The sequence below is a fragment of the Chinchilla lanigera genome, unplaced genomic scaffold (genome assembly GCF_000276665.1).
Source record: "Chinchilla lanigera isolate Chin_1 unplaced genomic scaffold, ChiLan1.0 scaffold00045, whole genome shotgun sequence".
Lineage (NCBI taxonomy): Eukaryota > Metazoa > Chordata > Mammalia > Rodentia > Chinchillidae > Chinchilla > Chinchilla lanigera.
Window position 1 is genome coordinate 6,056,453 of NW_004955446.1, and position 21,297 is coordinate 6,077,749.

The 21,297-nt window shown below is 37.1% G+C and overlaps 1 protein-coding gene across 1 annotated transcript in view; it reads right to left on the reverse strand.

The window, feature by feature from the left end:
• Positions 1 to 21,297, reverse strand: part of Ipo11 (importin 11) — a 191,351-nt gene that overhangs the window by 22,176 nt on the left and 147,878 nt on the right. Inside the window, exon 29 of the mRNA XM_005392641.2 lies at positions 13,611 to 13,695. Coding sequence (XP_005392698.1) covers positions 13,611 to 13,695 — 85 coding nt within the window. The remainder of the gene's footprint in view (positions 1 to 13,610; positions 13,696 to 21,297) is intronic.

Consider the following 21,297-nt stretch of genomic DNA (forward strand, 5'->3'; position numbering starts at 1 on the left):
AAGGAAGGAAGGAAGGAAGGAAGGAAGGAAGGAAGGAAGGAAGACAAAGAAAGAAAAGAAGGAAGAAAGAAGGAAGCAAGGGAAAGGAAGGAAGGAAGAAGGAAGGAAGGCAGAAGGAAGGAAGGAAGAGAAAGAAAGAAAGAAAAAAAAGAAAGAAAGAAAAAGAAAGAAAACAGGAAAGAAAGAAAGAAAGAAAGAAAGAAAGAAAGAAAGAAAGAAAGAAAGAAAGAAAGAAGGAAAGAAAGAGAGCGAGCGAGCGGGAGGGAGGGAGGGAGGGAGGGAGGAGGAAAAAGGCTGATGATATAATGATAGCCACGGGATCAGTCCCCAATATAACAAATAAATAGGTAGATAAAAGTTTTTGAGAATGAGGTGCCTAATTTCAAGCATGCAAGCACCACAGAAGTAAATCAAGTTGGTGGCAAATGGAAGCCTGAGCAAGAGCTGTGATTTCTTAATCTACAAATAGTTTGTTCAAGTTACTGGTGGTTTCATACTAATACTCCAAAATAGATGGCATAAAAAAACAATCTTTTTTTTAAACAATCATGGATTCTGTGAATCAAGAATTTAGAAAAGTAGAGTAACTGCTCCATGATCTCTGGGGGTTTATTTGTGGGAGACTTGAAGACTGGCAGTGACTTGAATCCTCTGAAGGCTGGAATCATCTAAAGGGTCATCCATTTGTGTGTCCAGCACAAAGTGCTGGCTGTTATCTGAGATCTCAACTAGGAGGACAAGACCTACTGCCGGCCCTTATGGATGCCTGGGCTTCCTTACAGTATGGTGGATGGGTTCCAAGAACAAGTATTCCTAGAGAACCAGGTAGAAATGAATTAAAAATTCAAATGAATTTTCATTTGAATTTCATAAGACTGTTATGATCAAGACTTGAAAGTCATCAAGTATCAGCAAGACTGACCAATTTCAAAGAAAAGGAATACAGACCCAATTTGTCAATGGGGAAGAGCCTCAAAATAATACTGTAAGAAAAACATGAGAAGTGGATATTATTATGGCCATTCTTAGAATTAGTCTGTCACAGACTTATTTAAATGCAAAACAAAAGAATTAAGATGTGCTGTGTATGGATATCGACCACCTACAATGAATATAATCATTATGTACTGCAAACATGTGCTAATAAAAGTTAAAAGTAAAAATAAATGCAAAACAAACAACATATTTTCTAGTGAGAAGATGGGGGCATGTAGACAAGCCATTCATTAAACAAAGAACTATAAATGAGCTATTAATGTCTAATACATGCTTAGCCTTTTGTGTGTACACAGGTTTAAAAATAAATAAAAATAACATATGCTTAGTCTCTCACAATTAAAAGAAAGCACATTAAACAAGATACTACTTCCTACTTATTCTCTTGACCAGTATGTATGATATACATGGTATCCTAGGTATATTAGCATTTCAGTAATACTTACTTACTATCAGCAAAACAAACTACCCACACACACACAAATAAAACTTTTGGTCCAGCATATGCACTTCTAAGAACTTTCTTACAGACACACTTGTAGAAGTACACAAAGACAGGTACATAATAATGTTTTCTTAAGCACTGCTTATAAAAACCCCCAAATGGGAACCATCTCAAAGTCTCCCAGGAGCAGAAGCTCTTAGACAGGGTACTTAAAAACATTACACTTCAAAGTTGTTGGTAACTTCAACGAACATTTGTTTATATGGGCTGATTCTATTAATATTTACTACATTAGAAATTAGAAAAAAATTAAAACAAAGTCAACATAAATAATGCATTTTATGAAACAAATTATTTTCAAAACAAAAATATCTCTATCTTAGAAAAGTAGCACTGCTATCTTTTTACAAATCTCTGTAATATTTGATATAATATAAGATTGCTGGATTCTCACATTTATTTCTGCATTCAGTTTGCTGCTTTATGTGTTTCGTTTGAACTAGATGAAGAAAAGCCAGAGTTTCTCAGATATGTAGTTGGCAAATGGAGCAGTATCTAAATGCATTTGTTGCTCATTGTGGATATTCTTCTTTGAAACTACTCGCACTTACAAATAATATTTTCTTAAAGGTCAGTTATAAGAAACCTGAAACAGTTTCAGAAACTTTTCATTCTGTTATATTAAAAAACCACTGGTCTACCTATCTTGCCCTTTGAATAAATCTTTTACCCTTGAATGATTTTTTAACGTAAATTCAATACTGGTCACCTCAAAAATACTGCTTCACTGACTTATGCAGTTCTTCCAAATGCTGAAACATTTCACAATCAAAATATCACAAGCTTAACATCACTGTGGATTACATGTGAAAAATACTGGGACACTCTCAAACTCATAGGGTTAAAATTTTTCCAAATGTCTAATTTTTGCTGGAAGGAACAAATTTTAGCACTAGCAAGAAAACATTGTTTATTGGTTTCCTTGGAATGACAGGTTTGCTTTTCAAGAAAATGTGTGCCAAGTATGAATAACCGTGTTTATCTGTCATTCTTTCATATTCAAATGATGCTGCAGGAAGACAGTAGTTAATTCAACTAACAACCTAGTCACTAAAGTACTTTTCTGCAAAACAGCTACCACATAGAATATTCTCGTTCTGACAAGAATATTTAAAAGATATGTATTCAAAAGCAGAGATGATGAAACTAATACTTTGTGTGGTTTCATCACAGATATTATGATTATGAAATGACTGGCTTTGTTCAGGGCTATCTCTCTGCCTCGGCCTCCCAAGTGCTGGGGTTATAAGTGTGCGTCACCATGCCCAGCTACCACTGCCTTTATGATGCCCAAGTGCCAGCAGTTATAACCATCAATGGGTACTCAACAATGACTCTGCATCACTAGTGCAAATGTTCACACAATGAAACATAATATAACTATTATTTTATATTTCAAGAATATGACTTAACACTTGCTGGGGGCAGTACTGGGGATTGAACCCAGGAATTTTCTACACCTAAGCTACATGCCTAGCCTTTTAAAAAAATTTTTAAATTGAGTCAATGTCTCACCAAGTTGCCCAGGTAGCCTCAAACTTGCAATCCTGCTGTCTCAGGCTCCTCAGTATCTGGGATTACAGCTATGTGCCACCAAACCTGGCTGGTTTAATACTCCTGAAGGGGTTGTAAAACTCTCAGGTATCTATGGACAACACTTTAAGAACTGTTCCACAAGACAGGCACATGATGGAAATCCAGTGGATGCCATCACAGGCAACTATTAAAAGAAATGATGTAAGTCTAAAGACTGATGTTTAAGGAAACATGCTAGTGTATTTTGTATATTTAAGAAAAATCAGGTACAAAAGAAAGTAGAAGTTTCCAGTTAAGAAATACATATAGATCATATATTTACACATGAAAATAAAATATTGGACAAGATACATACCATAAGATTAGTAAAGGTTTCCTTGGGGAAAGGGTATTTTGTTTCATATAACCATTTATTTGTGCTTTTTAAATTAGTAAAAGTAACTTACATCATTTTAAAAATTCTTCAAAATGCCAAGTTCCCTATGTACAACAATTCTTTGAAAAGGAACCTTACTTCTTTGCTTATGGAAAGAAAGGTCCCTTATAAAAACACAATTAGCATTACTGATAATTTAAGAAAAAAGAGACAGAAGAGGCAAGTAGAAATGAAAATGGAAAGAGATACCATAAAGATAGTCTAACGTTCATGGCCATGTTATCAGTTACTGAAAGTAAATTCTCCCAAATGCAGCCAGATTCTTTATTATAAACCTCAAGATTTTAGTTTATATTCAGCAAATACCACACTTGCCAAAGCTTCCAAGTGAACAGCAGCAGTGGTACTGAACTCTTTGTGATTAAAGTCTTTAATAACAATTTAACTAAATAAGGGGAAATAGTGCAGTTGCCTGCTTTGCAATCCTGATGTCAGCAGGCAATTAATTTGAAGACTCCACTTAAAAAAAAAAAAAAAAAAAAAAAACCTTCAGAAATCATTACTTTATTTCGTTCCAAAGGCATTTTCAATAGAATGTTCTTTTTCAGTGTCTTTTGATTACTATCATGTAGCCTACCATGAAGGATGTTAACCTCCACGATCTCAAACTATTTTTGATTAACATTTTAGCTCTATCACAAAAAGAACTGCTGTCGCAGGAGGAAGCCTCGTTATCAATTTGTGTCTTTATTGCATCTCAGTAGGATTATTTCAGTTCATTATTTCCTATCTCGTGAACTGTTTTAATGTCACTTGCAACTCTGCAGTTTTTAAGAGCTGAATTGCCCATCACAAAAGTTTCCTTAAGATTTAGGGTAAGTTTAACACTGGTTTGGAGGGTCCTGTAAGGAAAGCTATGTTCAGCCCATCAGTTTGAAGTATTTACTATTTTTAAACAGGTAAAATGTATCTTACATTGGCCTCTTGAATGTTTCAGTATCATCTGAAAGTGAAGATAAGAATGTGTTAACAATTAAACAGTAAAACTGAAAGGAAAAATAGGCTGCAAACCTTAGATTAAAAACAAGGAAATCTAGCCATTTTAAGGAATTAGCCTGCCGAGAAGTTAATTATATTAAGTATTTTTAAACAATATTGACCAAAACGTAAATGAACACAGATTTGGTGGGTAGAATTACACAGAGCAGAGGAAATACTGATTATAAAAATCAATGCTTTGCACATGATGAGTGTTTAAGAATGTATATGGAATGTATACAAAAGGAAAACGATTCATTCTAAAGATATTTCTTGGTTGCCAGTGGATGAAGGTCAAGAGAAGTAGTAACACAACTACGGCAGGTAGGATTATCTGGTACTTGACTGAGAGTAAACAGAGAACTCCTTTTTTTTTCCTTTTTCTATATTGGGGACTAAAATCAGGGCCTTTGCACTGAGCTATATCCCCAGTCCTTTTCTATTTTGAGACAGGGTCTTGCTAAGTCACTAACTGCCCAGGTTGGGCTCAAATTTGTGGTCCTCCTCCATCAGTCTCCCACAGTGCTGGAATAACAGGTGTGTACGGCCATGCCTCACTGAGAACTGTTTATAAAAGAATGCTGGCACACAAGATTTACACATATTTTTAAATAAATTGAGCCTGATAATTGGATTTAATGAAAATATACCTCATGTGTGACAACCAATATGTAACTGACAATAACCAAAATGTACATAAAGAGATAAAATTAACAGGAAGAGTTGAGCACGGTGACACATGCCTTTAATCCTAGCACTCTGGGAGGCTGAGGAAAGATTCAAAGTTCAAACCAAGTCTGGGCAACTCAATGAGACCCTGTCTCAAAAAAGGGTGGAGGATGAGATAGCTGAGGATGTCAGTCAGTGCAAAGGTCTTGGGTTCAATTTATAGTACCCACCCTCCCGTAGAAAATTAACAGTAAAATTACTACCTTGCAGAATGAGAAGCAATAATTTGTATGTACCTTATTTCAAATGGCTGTTTAATACTGAAGAATTAGCTAAGATTTCTAGAAATCAGAGAAAGACAAAATTTGAATGTTTACTTTTTTATATCAATAAAAACTTCAAAATGAGAAAAATGGGTCTATTTGATTTTTCTTATTATCACCTTCTGAATATAGCTGGTTTCTTTCTATTTTCTGCATATAAATTTTATAAAGACCACTATGCATCAAAGGGTGAAGAGAAAAATACAATAGTTTTGCCAATTTTGAAGGGGAAAAAGTCAGTGGTAACCCAGAGTCACACATATGAATACTTCTGTGTTAATGATAAGGCACTGAAGCCTGTACTTTCATAGTTTCATTCAAGTGGTAAGATTAAAAAAAAAAAAAAATCCAATAATATAAGCAAGATGAATGTGATAGTATAAGACACAGTAGCTTTCAGAGGTCATCTACGACACTGTCACAGATTATGTGAGTATGCTAAGTAATTCACATTGCTGATTAAAAACAAGGCAGAATGACATATTTTACTGTCATCGAAATGAAGTCTGAAAAATTTACAAGTTGAATAGAGACGAAATAACTTTTATCTTTAATAGTAAATGTGTATGTTTAAAAAAGCAATTTAGTAATGTTAGAGTACAAGAAAATATTTACTTTAGTATTTAGAAAGATGTTGTCAGCTGTCAACTTGTTTGCATTGTGTCTGATGAGAGGTTTGCTATCATTTCTCTGTTCCCTTATGTGTGATTTCACTTTCCATGGTTTTGGTTACTTATAGTCAAGCACAGTCTGAAAGAAGTAAATAGAAAACTTCTGAAAGAAACAATTCATATGGTTTAAATCATACCTCATTCTGAGTGCTGTGATGAAATCTCAGACAGCCCCACCGTCTGCGTAGGGCTTGCATCCTCCCTTTGTCTACCAATTACTTACTGTGTACATTGCCCTCGCAATATCACTACTTAGCAGCCAACTCAGTTATCAGATAACTGTCAGGGTACCAGCACGTTATAGTGTTTGTGTTCCCATAACCTTCACACAGTAGCCCAACACTACATCACAAGGCCCATCTGATTCCCTTCACTTCATCTGACCATGTAAGCACCGTCATCTCACATCTTAAGAAGAAGGGTAAGTATAGCACAGTAAGATATTGAGACCACATTCACGTAAGTTATTACAGCATAGTTAGAAATGTTCTATTTCATTACTAGCTATTAATGTTAATTTCTTACTATGCCTAATTTGTAATTTAAATATAGTTTAAAAATACAGTATACATAGTTCTCAGTATCCATGGTTTTAGGCATCCTCTGGTGGCCTTGGACTGTCTCCCCGATGAGTAAAAAGGGACTACAGTATAATGCACCCTTCCCCACCTCCCACTACCTTTAAGATTGTCGCTCTAGCCCTTCCAGAGCGTACTCCAAAGCCAAGGCTGGGCTGGGTGCCAGAAAGCTCGGTTGTTCCCTTCCCCTCAAGGATCCAATCTGAGATCAAACCAAAACTAGCGCTGGCAATGTGATGGCCCCATTCTCATGCAGGCTCACTCTCATCAGGGCGCTTTGTGAGAGAGCTCTATGGAATACTCAAACAGGCTAGGACAAAATGGCCCCTTCTCAGCTACCTTTCCTATGGCTGCCACTGTGGTGGCAGATGAGGGGCAGGACATAAATGCTACCAACTGGTGCTGCCTCGCCTATGATTGCTGTTACTCACTTGTGAGAGCTTGACAATGATCTCCCAAAATAGGAAAGGGACTGCTACAACTACAATGTCACTAACAGGAACAGGTGAAATGGTCCCAGTACCAAGTGCCAGAAACAAGTCTGCAAGTGCGACTATAGTCTGCAGCAGCACCTCGACCCATACATAACTGGAATCTCACTTTTACAGCAAGCCATGCAGGAAGACCAAGTCACCCTGCTAGGCCTCAGGGCACTGAGTTATCGACCCACAGCCCCATGAAGATACATACTAACACAGCATCTAGTGAAGCACCCTCTCAGCCACCATAAGCCCAGCTGAGGGAAACCAAAAGGTGTGCCCAGCACTTGTCTAGACTACCGCACTAGAGATGTCAAAATGCCATAATCACTTTTCTCTCTGCGAAACATCTAAGTCCTTTCTATCTCCATGGTCTATGAGGTTGAGATCAGGAACTACGTCTCTCATTTATTTGTTCATTCAGTCACTCATCCATTCATCAGAGCACCTGCTTTAATACCAAGCATGTACTAGGCACTTGGGGAGCCTGCCGTATCAGTATCTTGATCAGCAGAAATAATAAAAGATAGCTATAAGTAAGGGATTTGATTTTCCATGGTTATGGGAGCCAATAAAACCATCTAAATAAAGCTGTTTGTTTTTGTACTACTGCGACAGTCTGAAGTGATAGGGCTCAATTTGCAAGGCAAAGTAAAACTACAAGGATATGTGGATCCCACCAAAACTCCTCAGCCTCTCATCACCTACAAATCTCAACTTTGGTGACGGCTGTGTGTTCCAAGAGAACACAGTGCTTTTCATCAACAACTATCATGGTTCTGGCTAAAGGAAGGGATCTGGTAGGTCTTGGAGTTGCCACAGCTCTGGTTGCTTCCTTACACCAACATGGTGAGCCGGAGATAAGGGGCAACACATGCTGCCTGCAATAGCATCTCATACCTGCTCTAACTTGGGTGGTAAAGATCATATGAAGCTACATACTGTTAAGTTCACCTGTTACATTTTGGAAAAGGCAAATCTACTGATAGCAAAAAGGGGTTAGAGAGGAGCAATGAGTAAGTGCAATACAGAGTGTTTTCAGTGCAATGAAACTCTTCTGTATGATGCAGTAAAGGACATGTATCATTATACTTTTGTCAAAACCGAGAGAATACAACATCAAGAGGTGAACCCTCATATAAATTATGAATTCTGGTTGATAATGATGTGTTAGTGTGGTTTCATCAACTGTCAGAAATGTACCACTGAGGGGCAGGATGCTGATAGTAGGGGAGGTTATATGTGTCTGGAAGCAAGGTTTATTAAGAACAAAAATGGCAAATGAAAAGGCTGAGTGAAGAGAAAGGATAAAAGAGCTGTTCCAGATGGAAGATCCAGGACGAACTCTGTAACAGTGGTAGAAAACATCACATGAATAGACATAAGTCATTTGCTTTAGCCAGAGTATAGGAGATGGAATGGGAAAAAAGAAAGACAAAATTCAAAAGGCTGATTGGAGTCAGACTGCAGAGGTCTTTAAAAGAGGGATAAGGGGACTAATTCTTTTTCTACTAGCTTTCAACCCTGGCTATCCACTGACAGAACATGTGGCATTTTTAGAAAATATCTATGCCTGACTTCCAGGTTCAGAAGTTGGAAGGTCCTAAGTGGGAAAGGTAAGGACTATGATCTATCCAAGCTAAACACAGTAGTAGAATAACAAATCTTAGCACTGAATGCAAAAGTGACTTTGATAGTAAGGACACAACACGGGCTTGAGATAAAATTACACTATCCATTTACCGGGAGACTAAGATGGTAAACAAGGTGCAACTGTCATGACAAGAGAGGAATATTTGGGTTCAGACAAGATGTGGCTTTAGAATGGGGGTGATAAAAGTCATTTCCATTGCCCATTTGGAGGGGGCCTTTTATTTCCAGAAGTCTAAGTTTTAAATTCCTTATGTATTCTAGATTATTACTCCTCTGAGGAAGAGCAGGTAAACTTTTCTTTCCCCATTGTGTGGGCTGTCTTTTCATTTTGTTTCCTTTGCCATGCAGAAATTTCTTAATCTGATATAATCCCACTTATTGATTCTTGGTATTAGTTCTTGTGCAGTTGGGGTCTGTCCAGAAAGTCTCTGCCTATGCCTATATATTCAAGAGTTTTAACAATGTTTCTTCCAGGAGATTCAGTGTTCCTATTGTGATATATAGGTCTTTGATTAGTGCAGACTAAGAAATACAGATGAAGATTCATTTTGTATGTGGGTAACCAGTTTTCCCAGCACTATCTGTTAAAGAAGCTGCCTTTTCTCCAGCACATATTGTTGGCCAACTTCATAAAGTTCAGACAGCTGAAAATGCTTGGGGCTGTTTCTGCATTCTCTATTATACTCCATTGGCTAATAAGTTTGTTTTGGTGCCAGTACTATGATGTTTTTACCACTCTGGCTGTGAAGTATAACTTGAAGCCTTGGACTATAATGCCTCTTTGCCTTGCTCTTGTTGCCCAGGATTGCTTTGGCAAATAAGGAAACTACTCCAAACACTGCCCACCACTGGACTCTATGCCATCACCTTCAGATCTAACCACCTTGGAAAACCAAACCCCCTCAAATCTGTCCTCTCACCACAGAATGCAGGTCCCATGTCCTTCCTGGCTTGAGTTTGAACTTCTCAGGGGATGTCAGGAGACCTCTCTAGTGTTACCCTCTTAACAGTTTGCCTCCCGTTGCTATTCCCCACTCAGTCGGGTAGGGTAGGGTAGGGTAGGGTAGGGTAGGGTAGGGTAGGGTAGGGTAGGGTAGGATAACACTTCAGTCCTGGAGTGAAACTGTAGTATACATATGTTCAGTGGCTCAGTCACACACATTCAACCACCTCCCAAAATGGCACCTTAAACTCTCTCTCTCTCTGGCAATATGGCAAGCACTGTCCTGGGCTTTTTTCTCCAACTCTGTTCCACTGTCAAGTCACCCTCGCAGTAAAACCACATGCTTCTTTTCTTAGTTTTCACCAACATGTGCTTTCCTTGGGGTTAGAACTACTAGCTGATCTGTTATTTCTCCCTGCAGCAGTCGATTCTTCCAGACTTACCTCTTTTCTGGGTCACTAGACTGTTGGTTATTTACTAGTCACCTGTGGGGCTCTTGTTTTTTAAAACTATTTGTAACAACGAAGTACCTTCAAGGCCCCAGGGAAATTAAATGGAGTCCAATCAAGACTTTCTGTTCTGGACTTTGGCCTCATCCATCAGGTCCATCAGTCAGCTGGCACTTCAGCGGCCACATGCAGAGGGGAAATAAATGCACAGGCAGCTCAGAGTTGGCAGTGGCTGTAGCCAGGATGTGGAAGCAATGGGTGTGGAAGTGGCTGGGGACCAGCACATGGGTCCATGTGCTCCATGGGCCCACATGTCAGAGATACAATTTTTTGATATTTTAACCCCTTGTAATCTTTTTTAAAGTCTCGATTTATTAATTTTCACTTTGTTCTTTTTTAATTTCCTTCCTGTACCAGTTTTGAATTTGGACTGCTCTTGTTTTTCTGTAATTCTGAAGTACGGCATTATTTATTTGGGCTCGCTCTGTTTTCCTTACGTGGGCATTCACAACTAGAAACTTCTCTCTTAGAACTGCTTTCATTGTATCCCCTAGGTTCTAGTATGTTGTCTTGGCATTATCATTTGCGTCTAGGAAGTGTCTAATGTCTTCTGTGACCCGTTGCTTATTCAAGAGTGTATTATTTAGCACATTTCCACTAGCTTGAACCACCAGTGATATACACAAGACTGTCCCATGGGGCAGCTTGTCCTTCACAATGGGACTATCCCATGCTACTTGATGGGATAATCATGCGTGTACCACTGGTGGTTCAGTGCCACCCAGAAGTGAGACATACAAATTACGACCTGTCATGAATGTGTTCATCTCCGCATGTTTGTGTAACTTCTGTGATTTCTTTTCTATTGATTTCTAGTTTCAGGGACTATGATCTGATAATATGCATAAGATTATCTTGAATCTTTTGTATTTATTGAATATACTTTATGGACCAGTATGTGGTCTACTTTGGAGAAAGTTCAATGTGCTGCCGAAAAAAATGTGTGGTTGTTGGGTAAAACACTGTAGGTATTTATTCAAGCCATCTGTTCAATCCATCTGGTTTAATTCTGATATTTCCTTGTTGATTTTTCTGTCTAGATGACCTGTCTACTCATGATAATGGAGTGTTGAATTCCCAACTATATTTGTATTGATGTTTATTGATGTATTGATGAACTGTTATGTCTAGTATTATTTGTTTTATAAAACAGTGTACAACAACATTCAGTACGTACATATCTATAATTGCTATCTCTCCCTGTTGAACTGTTCCTTTTAAAAGTATATCATGAGCATCTTTTGTTTCTTTTGGTAATTTCTGTCTTAAAATCTACTTTGTCCGAAAATAGCTCTAGTTGCTGGATTTTAGGCTTCTGTTGCACAAAGTACTGTTTGCCATTCTTTAATTTTCAGTCTACATGCTTTTTATGGATTGTAACTGTATGCAACATACAAATGGGTTTCATTTTTTTATCCTATCTGTTAATCTGTACCTTTTGATTGGGGAATTAAGACCATTTATACTGAGATTTCCTGCTGGAAGTATTGACTGATTCTTATCATTGCATTATTTTTCTGCTATTGATTCCTTTACTTTTCCCTTTTGCTTTAAGTACTTTACTTTATGTATGCCTTCCTTTTGGCTCTTTTGTGATTTGGATCTCCTTGTCTCTAACTAGGATTTCTTTGTATTGCTGATTTGCTCATTATTTCTTCAGGTGCTCTTTCAGTCATGTAAAATGTTGCTATTTCTCCATCAATTTTGGAAGACAGTTTTGCAGGACAAATTAATGTGGGTTAAATACTGTTTTCTTTTAGAGACTGAAAAACTCTACTCCAAGCTCTCTTGGTCTTTAAGGTTTGTGTTGAGAAGTCTGCTGTAATTCTGATAGGTTTGTCTTTGTATGTTATTTGTTGCTTTTTTCTATGAATTACCATTTGTATTTTCTCTGAAGTTGAACTATTCTGTCATTAGAAATGCCTCAACGTTATTTTTCAGCTCTCAGTTATACTTGTTCAATAGTTCCAAACTAAATATAATTAAAGTAGAGCAAATCTACAAATTAATAAGCCATGTTCCAGCCATGTACCCAAAAAAAATCAGACTATATTTCCTCAGCAGATCTAATGCTAATTCCACTGACTTGTGGCAGCTGAATTGTGTTCTAATGTATCATTTCCCCTTAAAGATGTGGTTCTCATACATGCAGTAGGTTCTACAAAATAATATAGCGAGTTCCTCCAACTAACTTAGAAAAGTTACTGAAATTTTAATACAATTACAGAAGTTTTTAATCTAAAATTTTTACTAAAATTAAAGAATGCATTAGGAGTCAAAAAAGCTCAGGTCTAATGTCTCTACCCAAATCTAAGACTCTCAGCAAGAGGTAATTTTTTCTATGCCTTGGTATATTCACCTATATCTGATACAAAAAATGCTTTGGAAGGTAAAGATAAAAACAGCACAGTAATGGCACAGAAACAGACATATAACCTCTTTACAAATGGTGCTGGGACTACTCAGTATGGTGATGCACACTTGTAATCCCAGCATTCAAGAAGCTAAGGAAGGAGAATTTCTGCGAGTTTAAGGCCAGCCTGCACTACATAGCAAGTCCCTTTCTCAAAAAACCAAACCAAACCAACCAAACCAAACCAAATGCCACAAAATGGTGCTGGGAAGACTGGCTACCCATATGCAGAAGATTGATAGAAGCTGAACCTGTATCTCTCACCATGTACTAAACAAAGATCTAAACATTATAACTGAAACACTTAACCTACTGGAAGATAAAATGGACAAAACTCTTGAAGTCATGGTGTAGGCAAGGACTTTCTGAACAGAACTCCACTTGCACAAGAAATAACAGAAGTCAACAAATGGAATTATAATTTAACTTGCCTGTTTTAGAGTACATTCCAAATGTCAAAGCTCAGATACTGTGTGAAGATGAGCTGCTAACTTGATTAGTGTGGGGGCAATGAATGGGATCAGCAAAGCACACTTCTGATTGTGTCTGAGTGGGCCACAGAGGCATGATATTGGGTACCGGTCCCTTCCTCTGCTTTGCTTCCTGGCTTCTACGAATTAAGCAGCTTTGTTATGTCATGTTTTTGCACCATGATGTTCTTGCCTTGGAGCCAGCTAACTACAGAATGAGTCCTTTGAAACTGTTAGACAAAGAAACCTCTCCTCCTTTATGTTGTGCGTGTTGGGTAATTAATTTGTCCCAGCAACAGAAAATCTGACTAATATAGACACCTTACATTAACTCTACAACAAGGGATAGATGGATAGACAGATGAACAGACCAACAGATAAGTTCAAACATATAGACAATAATGCAATATATAGTTACTTTTAATTTCCAGAAGCAACCTTTGTAACTCACCATCTTTTTCCTCTTATCTTGTTCTGTCGGTGGTTCTTCATCTTCTGTTACTTTTGGTTCCTCAAGATGAGACATCAACATACAGCTACAATTTTCAAAAAACATGTTTGAAATAAATAAAAATTGTCTATAATATACTAAAAATAAGTTTTGAAAATCACTGAGAACATGAATGCTTCTACATACTAACATGGGGAACAGACTAAGATTTATAGATTTATACTTAGATTTATACTTTTTAAAGTATAAATACCTTTCAAAAGAATAAATATCTTACTTTCAAAAGAATTAAATAAAAAAATTCTATGCCCTTTTACTGGAGTATTTAAATCAGTAGTTTCTAGGAAATTTATTTACAGACAACTTTTTAACTTGAGAACGGAAGGTATATACTTTATATTTTTCTAAAAAATTACATGAACACTTAAAATACTTTTTCCCTTAATCTTTACATGCCTCCAAATTATAAATGCAGTAATCTAAATGCTAACAACATTAAAACACTATTAATTATATAATAATCTACTTTGTGCTCCAAATGACACTGCTGTGCTGCTATGAGGCACTTGTCCCTGATGGCCCTGGTACCTTCTGGATAGTTATAAATCTTTTTATTCTGCTTATCTGCATCACTGCTCTCCACCATTATCAGAGATAATAGAAACACAGTTTCCCAGCCCATCAACTCTGGTTCCAAGGAGACAAGAAATGAATATTGTCTAGCGAAATCTCATTGATGGAGCAAACTGTTTCCTCATTTAGAACAAGAAAATTCAGTAACTTACCAGAGTCAGAGTTTCTTAACCAATAAACTGTGACCAAGAAAGTTTAGTTTCTACGTTTTGTGGCAAGTACAGATAAAGGACAATTCCTGATTCCACTGTGTAAATAACTTTGGATTTAGGGTTAAGGATGGGTGCTGATAAAGAAACTTGATCAGACTTGCTCTCGCAATGGACATGGATGTCCTTTATCCCTCTTCCCCAAGAATGAAAACAATGTGGAGGGCTGGGATGGGGGGGCCTGTTTCTGACCCAATTCATGACAAACTGGTGCGATCAAACATAAGAACCTTAGGCTGGAAATCAGAAGTCTATGAGTTCACTGCTTAACTCATTGCATGGCCTTGATCTCTCAGAGCACCAAAGCTCTGTTCACTGTGATATATTATACTAACACAGCACATAGCTTTACCAATGGACTTTAGCACCAAGTGAGGGAAATAAAACATGATTATAACAACTCCAAAATTATTTCCCAATGTGAAATGTCTTAGAAAAGTCTAAATTATAGTTTTTAGTTCAGAAGTCATTAATAATGATGAATTCCAACTGCAATATGGATCTCAATAGGAGCACATTTTATTTTGAATTAAATCATTTCACTGCACTGGATAATTTGTTAATTTACTTCCATAGAAAAACTTTTCTGCCTTCCCTATGTTAAAAGATTAATCACATTAATAATGGAGTATATTTCAGAGATACACACTCCTCCCCCATACCTATGGCCTCTATCCCCCTCGCCTCCCCTCTCCTCTCCTCTCCTTTCCTTCCTCTCGTTCTCTTTCCCTCCCTCCATCTGTATGTACTTGCCTCTCCTCTCTCTCCCCTCTCTGTCTTGCTAGCTTGCTCACTTGCTTGCTCTCTCACTCACTAAAAATTACCCAAAGATAGACTATTTGCAATTCTGCAAGTTGCACTCAGTTGGGTCTCAAGAAGGCAGAAAATGAAAAAATTTCTCCTATAGGAAAATCTCCAATTAAAGGTCAAATCTGATTTTGCCAACAAAGATTAAACACAGGCAATCGTGTTTTACTTAAAAGGCACATGAGAATAGATTTCTAATAAACTAAAATGTGTGACTTGTGAGTATAATAATAGTAGTAATAACAGGACAGCCAAGTTTAAAACAGGAATGACTAAAATACGAATATATGTAGCCACTTCTCCATTTTACACTTAGCTTGCACCTGAATCATCTGGAGGGCTTGGCTAAAGTGCAGACTGCTGGGTTCCCTCCAGAGATTCTGACACCGCAGATCTGGGTGGAACCTGAGAATGTGCAGCTCTCATAATCCCCTCTGTAATGCTTACTCATAACTTAATCCATAATGTCGACGATAACTAATGTTGGAGGAGGGGGCACAAACACTTGTTAACCAGTCCTACATTAGGCCAAATCACAAAAAGTGTTTCCTATTTATATGTCTCTGGCCACTACAAAACTGATTTCAACAATGATTTTTCTTTAAATGCTATGTAATTGGTTTTCAGGTAGACTGATATGAGAAACCATCTATGGATCACTTCATCTAAATTATACTAACATTATTCAGTTGGTCTTTACAGTAGACACTTCGACTGCTTACATAATTACCCTCCTTAACAGAACCCTGAATCTGCCCAGTTAGTTTCTCTTTCCGTGCCACCACATGCTCCAGGAAAGGAGGATCCCAAGCCCAGTGCCAGTACTCAATAAACTATCATGGTCATCCTGCTCCTGGTCAATGGCTGCTTGCAGCAAGAGCACATTTAAAGAATCCTGCCCAATTAGATCTAAAGGAAAGGCTGATATTCTAGAAAAGTTCTACTTCTATCTTTAAAAAAAAAGACACTTGTCTGCCCTTGGCATTGTACAACTACTTGGTACAAATGAGAGAAGGCAGCCTGCACATGAGATTAATGGGCGAGGCGGGCAGCCCTAGGTTTTTGATGTTAGAAAGGCCACAATTACCTAATCCTGGTGCTACTTACCCACTGCAGTTGCTTTCTCATCAGAGACAACTAATTCTTTATGGTTGAAGCTGAAAGTCTTTCACAGTCTTTTAGATAAATATCTTAGAAAAATTCATCTCTAGGTCCAAGCCAAGAAAGTCTCCCTTTCCTAATAAACCTATATACTTCTATTTGAAAATAAGAACCTTGTTATTCCTAATGTTTCTCTTTGCACTGGCTGCTAGATAGTTCACAGTCAAGTTTACTATCTGGAGACCACAGGTTTCCCCAGGTAAGATTGCTTATTTATATTTCTTCAGAAATATAAACAATTAGAAACAATTAAATATTATATATTACCAATGCAGAAAAAGCACCAAGAAGGAACAGAAAAAGATGTTAACAAATAGAAACAATTTGTTTATAATGTTATATAATGAAAAAATGTTAACAAATAGAAACAATTAAATATTATATATTACCAATGCAGAAAAAGCACCATGAAGGAACAGAAAAAGATGTAAATTCTTTCTTTAAGTCTAGAGAGTAATTTTAGAGGTAGGTATTTGTCAAGCAAGGCAAAGCTGAGAGAGCACGACACACCAAGGAGAAGAAATACTGCTAGTCAAGCCATCATCGGTATAAGCGGTTGGGGAATGATGAAACAATCTAAGGAGGCAAAGAAAAATAAAGGAAATGCAAATTTTGTAAACTGAGAGCCAGAAAAGCAGAGGAGGTGCCATCAGCTTCATTGTGTAAAAAAACAGGTTTTAAGTAGAAGAACACAGATGACAGGAGGTTGGAGAGAGAACCCCAAGGAAGCCACTAGGACCTACATAAATTAGGGTAACACGGAAGTGATAATGTCAGGCTCAGAAAATGAGGTTTCTTCTAGCATTCTCTTCTCCATTCTGAAGAGTCCTCTGGTAGCTCAATATCAAATAGAGAAAGAAAAATCCTTATAAAATCCTAAATTTTACTTCTGTTTCAAATAAGACTACTTAACTTATAGTTGGTAAGTTTTACAGTCTATAGTTATAAAAGTCACATTTTACGAGTCCTTTTATTGCCCCTAGGGTTCCTAAAATTCTGGCTTAATTCTTTGTCCCTTTTTATTTCCCAAATTTGGGAGGTGGTGATCAATTTCATTTTCCAATGTTCCTGACAATAAAATATCATACAGGAAAAGAACAGGGAAATGTGCTAATCACACAGGCAAAAGACAAATCTTTAGCATCATGAACACATTTTCCTGACAAATGAAGTTAAGTTCTCTAGTAACTAAAAAATTAACAAATTCATAAAATCCAGATTCATAAACTCTGAAAATGAAACTCTTCTTTCCCCTAAAAAAAAATCATTTTCTGTACCATTCTCAAGAAATAACTAACAGCGGGGCTGGGGAGTTAGCTCAGCGGCACAGCGCCTGCCTGGCAAGCACAAGGTAGTGAGTTCGATTCCCGGTACTGGAAAAAAAAACAAAAATAAAAAAAGAAATAACTAACAGCAAGATTAATAATAGCCAAGGATTGGCTCTTCATTTATCTGGGAATATAAACTTCTCTTACTGGTAGGTAAAATAAGAAATGAGATTATTGGTGAAACTCATTCACATTTTTTTCCCCCATATAAAACATTGTTTAAAATTTTAAATGCCTGCTGAGCATGGTGGTGAACACCTATAATCCCAGCAATCTCAGGAGCCTTAAGCAGGCAGGGGTCACTGCCACTTTGAGGTCAGCCTGGGCTATACAGTGAGTTGGATGAACTATCACATAGTGAGATCCTATCTCAAGAAAAAAAAAACTTAAATGCCTACGTGAATGTATTATGAGGACATATTAAAATGCAAAATTGAGCACCAGTTGTCAGATATATGTTGGGGACCATGTATTATAAATTGAGTCTAGGTGATGTCCAAGCTTATCTTTGTCCTACCCTTCGGGGCCAGATTGGAACTCAGAAACTCCCTAGAAGAGAAAGTCAGAACTGGAAGCCCTAGGGCTCACTCCTGTGGTCCTCACAGGGCAGAATAAGATCTGCTAAAGAGGATAAAGCATCTGGGGAAACTCTTCTCCTTGTCCTTATCCTTGCAACAATGTTCTGATCTTCCTACCCCATGGTAATCACCATTACTGTTCCCAGAAACACCCACTGCCCTTCACCCATTGTCCTTGACTCAGCCGTAATGAATAAATCAAGGGTTGAGGTGCCTCGTGGCCTTTTGGTCCTAGAGAGCAACTGGTGGTCCCAGATCCCTGCTATGCCCCCCTCTGCCTTGTCTCCTGCACTTTCTTTCCTTTCCCCACCATGCACCATACCCCAGAAAGGAGACTGAAACCCACTGCAGGGGTTTCCAATAATGTAGCATAATTATTTTTTAAAATAATGCATATATGTTACTCAAACTACAAATACCTCTTAACCCTCACTAGCCACACATTCTTATCACCAACACTGACCAATCCTGTCTTTAAACTCTATCTCAAGTTCAACTCATCTAAGATTACCCACATGGTTTCCCCACCTCCAGAGCAATGAGTTTTCAATTGTACAAGTTATATGAATCATCAGGGTTCCTGTGTGCAATGCAGGTCCTGCTGTCCTATACCCAAAGATTGTGATATAATGGGTCTGGCCTGGAAGGGGGAATCTGCATTTTTAAGAAGTACCTTAGGTTCTTCTTCTGCTCTGGGACTGCTCTTAAGCATGTACACCTCTTGTAATTTTTCATAATGCACCAAAGTGATGCTTCTAATTATAAATTTAATCATGTTGCTTCCATTCTTTAGAATCAGCAGAAAATAGTTCAAAAGTTGTGTATTTCAGACAGGTTACTTAATTAACTGGTGCCAATCCACTACATATCCTCAGAAATTATTCTCAGTTTCTTGGACCTATTCCTTACCTGTAGCTAGTTCTGATCCCTACATTTATTTCCCCAGTGAGTACTTTAAGGAAAAAGACTCACCTGCTTCCTTAAGCAGCAGAGTGTCTAGTACAAACATCTGAATAAAGAGATCTGTCAGGAAGACTTCCTAGTGTGATTGTTAATTTATGTACCAACTTGACTGAGCTACCAGGTGCGCAGAAATTTGGTTAAGCATGATTATACTGGGTGCATCACTGAGGCTGTTTCTAGACATTTGAATCAGAAGACTGGGTAAGGCAAATCGTCCTTCCTAATGTGGGTGTGCCTCAGCCATTGTTCTAATTCATTTTCAACTGTGACTACAGTAAGAATTCAACAGAACAAGAAAGGCTAATTTTCTTGAACCATTTTTAAAAAAAGGGAAACTGGAAACCCACTTGGTTACATAAGTAAATATTTTATGTTTCTGGTGAACTTTTCTCAATTTTTAATTATATCCTATAGTCCAATGGGCTGTATGTTAAAGAACACTGTATTTTATAGAACAGAAAGATTTATCAAAGATCTAGTGTAACTATTCTTAGGAACTGAGAATCAATAAAGTAATTTGTTTTTTCCATTAAGCCAGGACAAAAAGCAACTGCCAAATAACTCTGGGGAAGAGAGAAACAGTGGTTGGTCATATGTTCTGGCTCCCCACGCACATTAACCCTTGTCTACTCTTTTTTACTTTGTATCCCTATAATGGTATCCTAGTCAGTTTGTTTTCTTTCTAATATGTCACCTTCCAAACCAAAACTTTTTCTTCATGTTGAACTTGGCATACTTAGAAGACTTTCTCTTTTTGACTTCTCCATATATTTTGCTGCACCACAGCTCTTTGATGGGTCCTGTTATCCTGATTTTCACATTATGATACTGCAGTAGACAAGTTCTAAACTTTATTCCAACTTCTAGAGTCATCTCTTCCAGTTAAAACATGTTATAATTTTGTTCTACTTTCTACATCCTAACATTTCTTCTTCTTACTTGAAGTTTCTAATACATACAGCCTTTCTTTCTGCTACTTTCTATAAAAGCACGACCTACAATTCTACTCTGTTGTGTGCTCTGCACAAAATGTATATAACTGCCTTCACGCATACTAGTGCTGTCACTGGACCATCAGCCATGTACACTCCTCCCACTAATTACAAACTCCAAAGAGGACAAGAAACACCTTAATATATCCTAAATATATCAACAGTAGTAAATTTTTTTCACATAATGTAAAAGAAACACTGCTTACAATCATTTGCCATAAACTCTTATGCTACCTTAAAAATTATCTACATGCATGAATGATTTCTTATTTTGGGTTTGTAGTCACAAGAAATTTGATATTTCCACTTCATATGAAGTCCTCTTTTCTTAAAAGCTAAGTGACATGTTAGGCACATTTTCTTCCGTGTTTAATAAGACTCAAAATGTATCTGTTTTCTGTATTTTTCAATCAAATATGATTCAAATGTCAATGTTTTCCATTTGCTATAGTTTTCAAAAGAGCAAAGAAAACAGTCTCAGTGTTACTGAGAAGTCAAGCAGTCTAAAATCTCATTAGGTCTAACATAGGAAATATGCCCTTTATTGACAGTAATAATAAGAGGAACAGTACAAGAATTACACTAACCACAAAAAAAATACAGTGACAATTTTTTTTTTAATTTAGATTCATAACTACAAAAATTATCAGTATTCTAACAGTATTTTAACAATTCTGGTAAAGAACATAAATTTAACTATTTTTTTTGGAACTAGCTGATTATTACAGGACCCACCCCCAGACACCTGAAAGGTAACAGAGAGGCTTCAATTAGGCAAATACAAAGCAACTTATTTCATTTCCCTTATAACTTGCCTGAAGAGAAAGTGAACTCTGCAAGCAGGAAAAAAAAGAACACACTGAAAAAATCTTTAAGATGAAATTTATATTCCAAGTCTAAAATATACTTGGAATTCTTAAAACACCTAATATTAAATCAGAAAACAAGAAGTCCAACTTAGAATATCACTGTAATATAATAAAGCTGATTTCAAGATCAAATAATATTTTAAACAA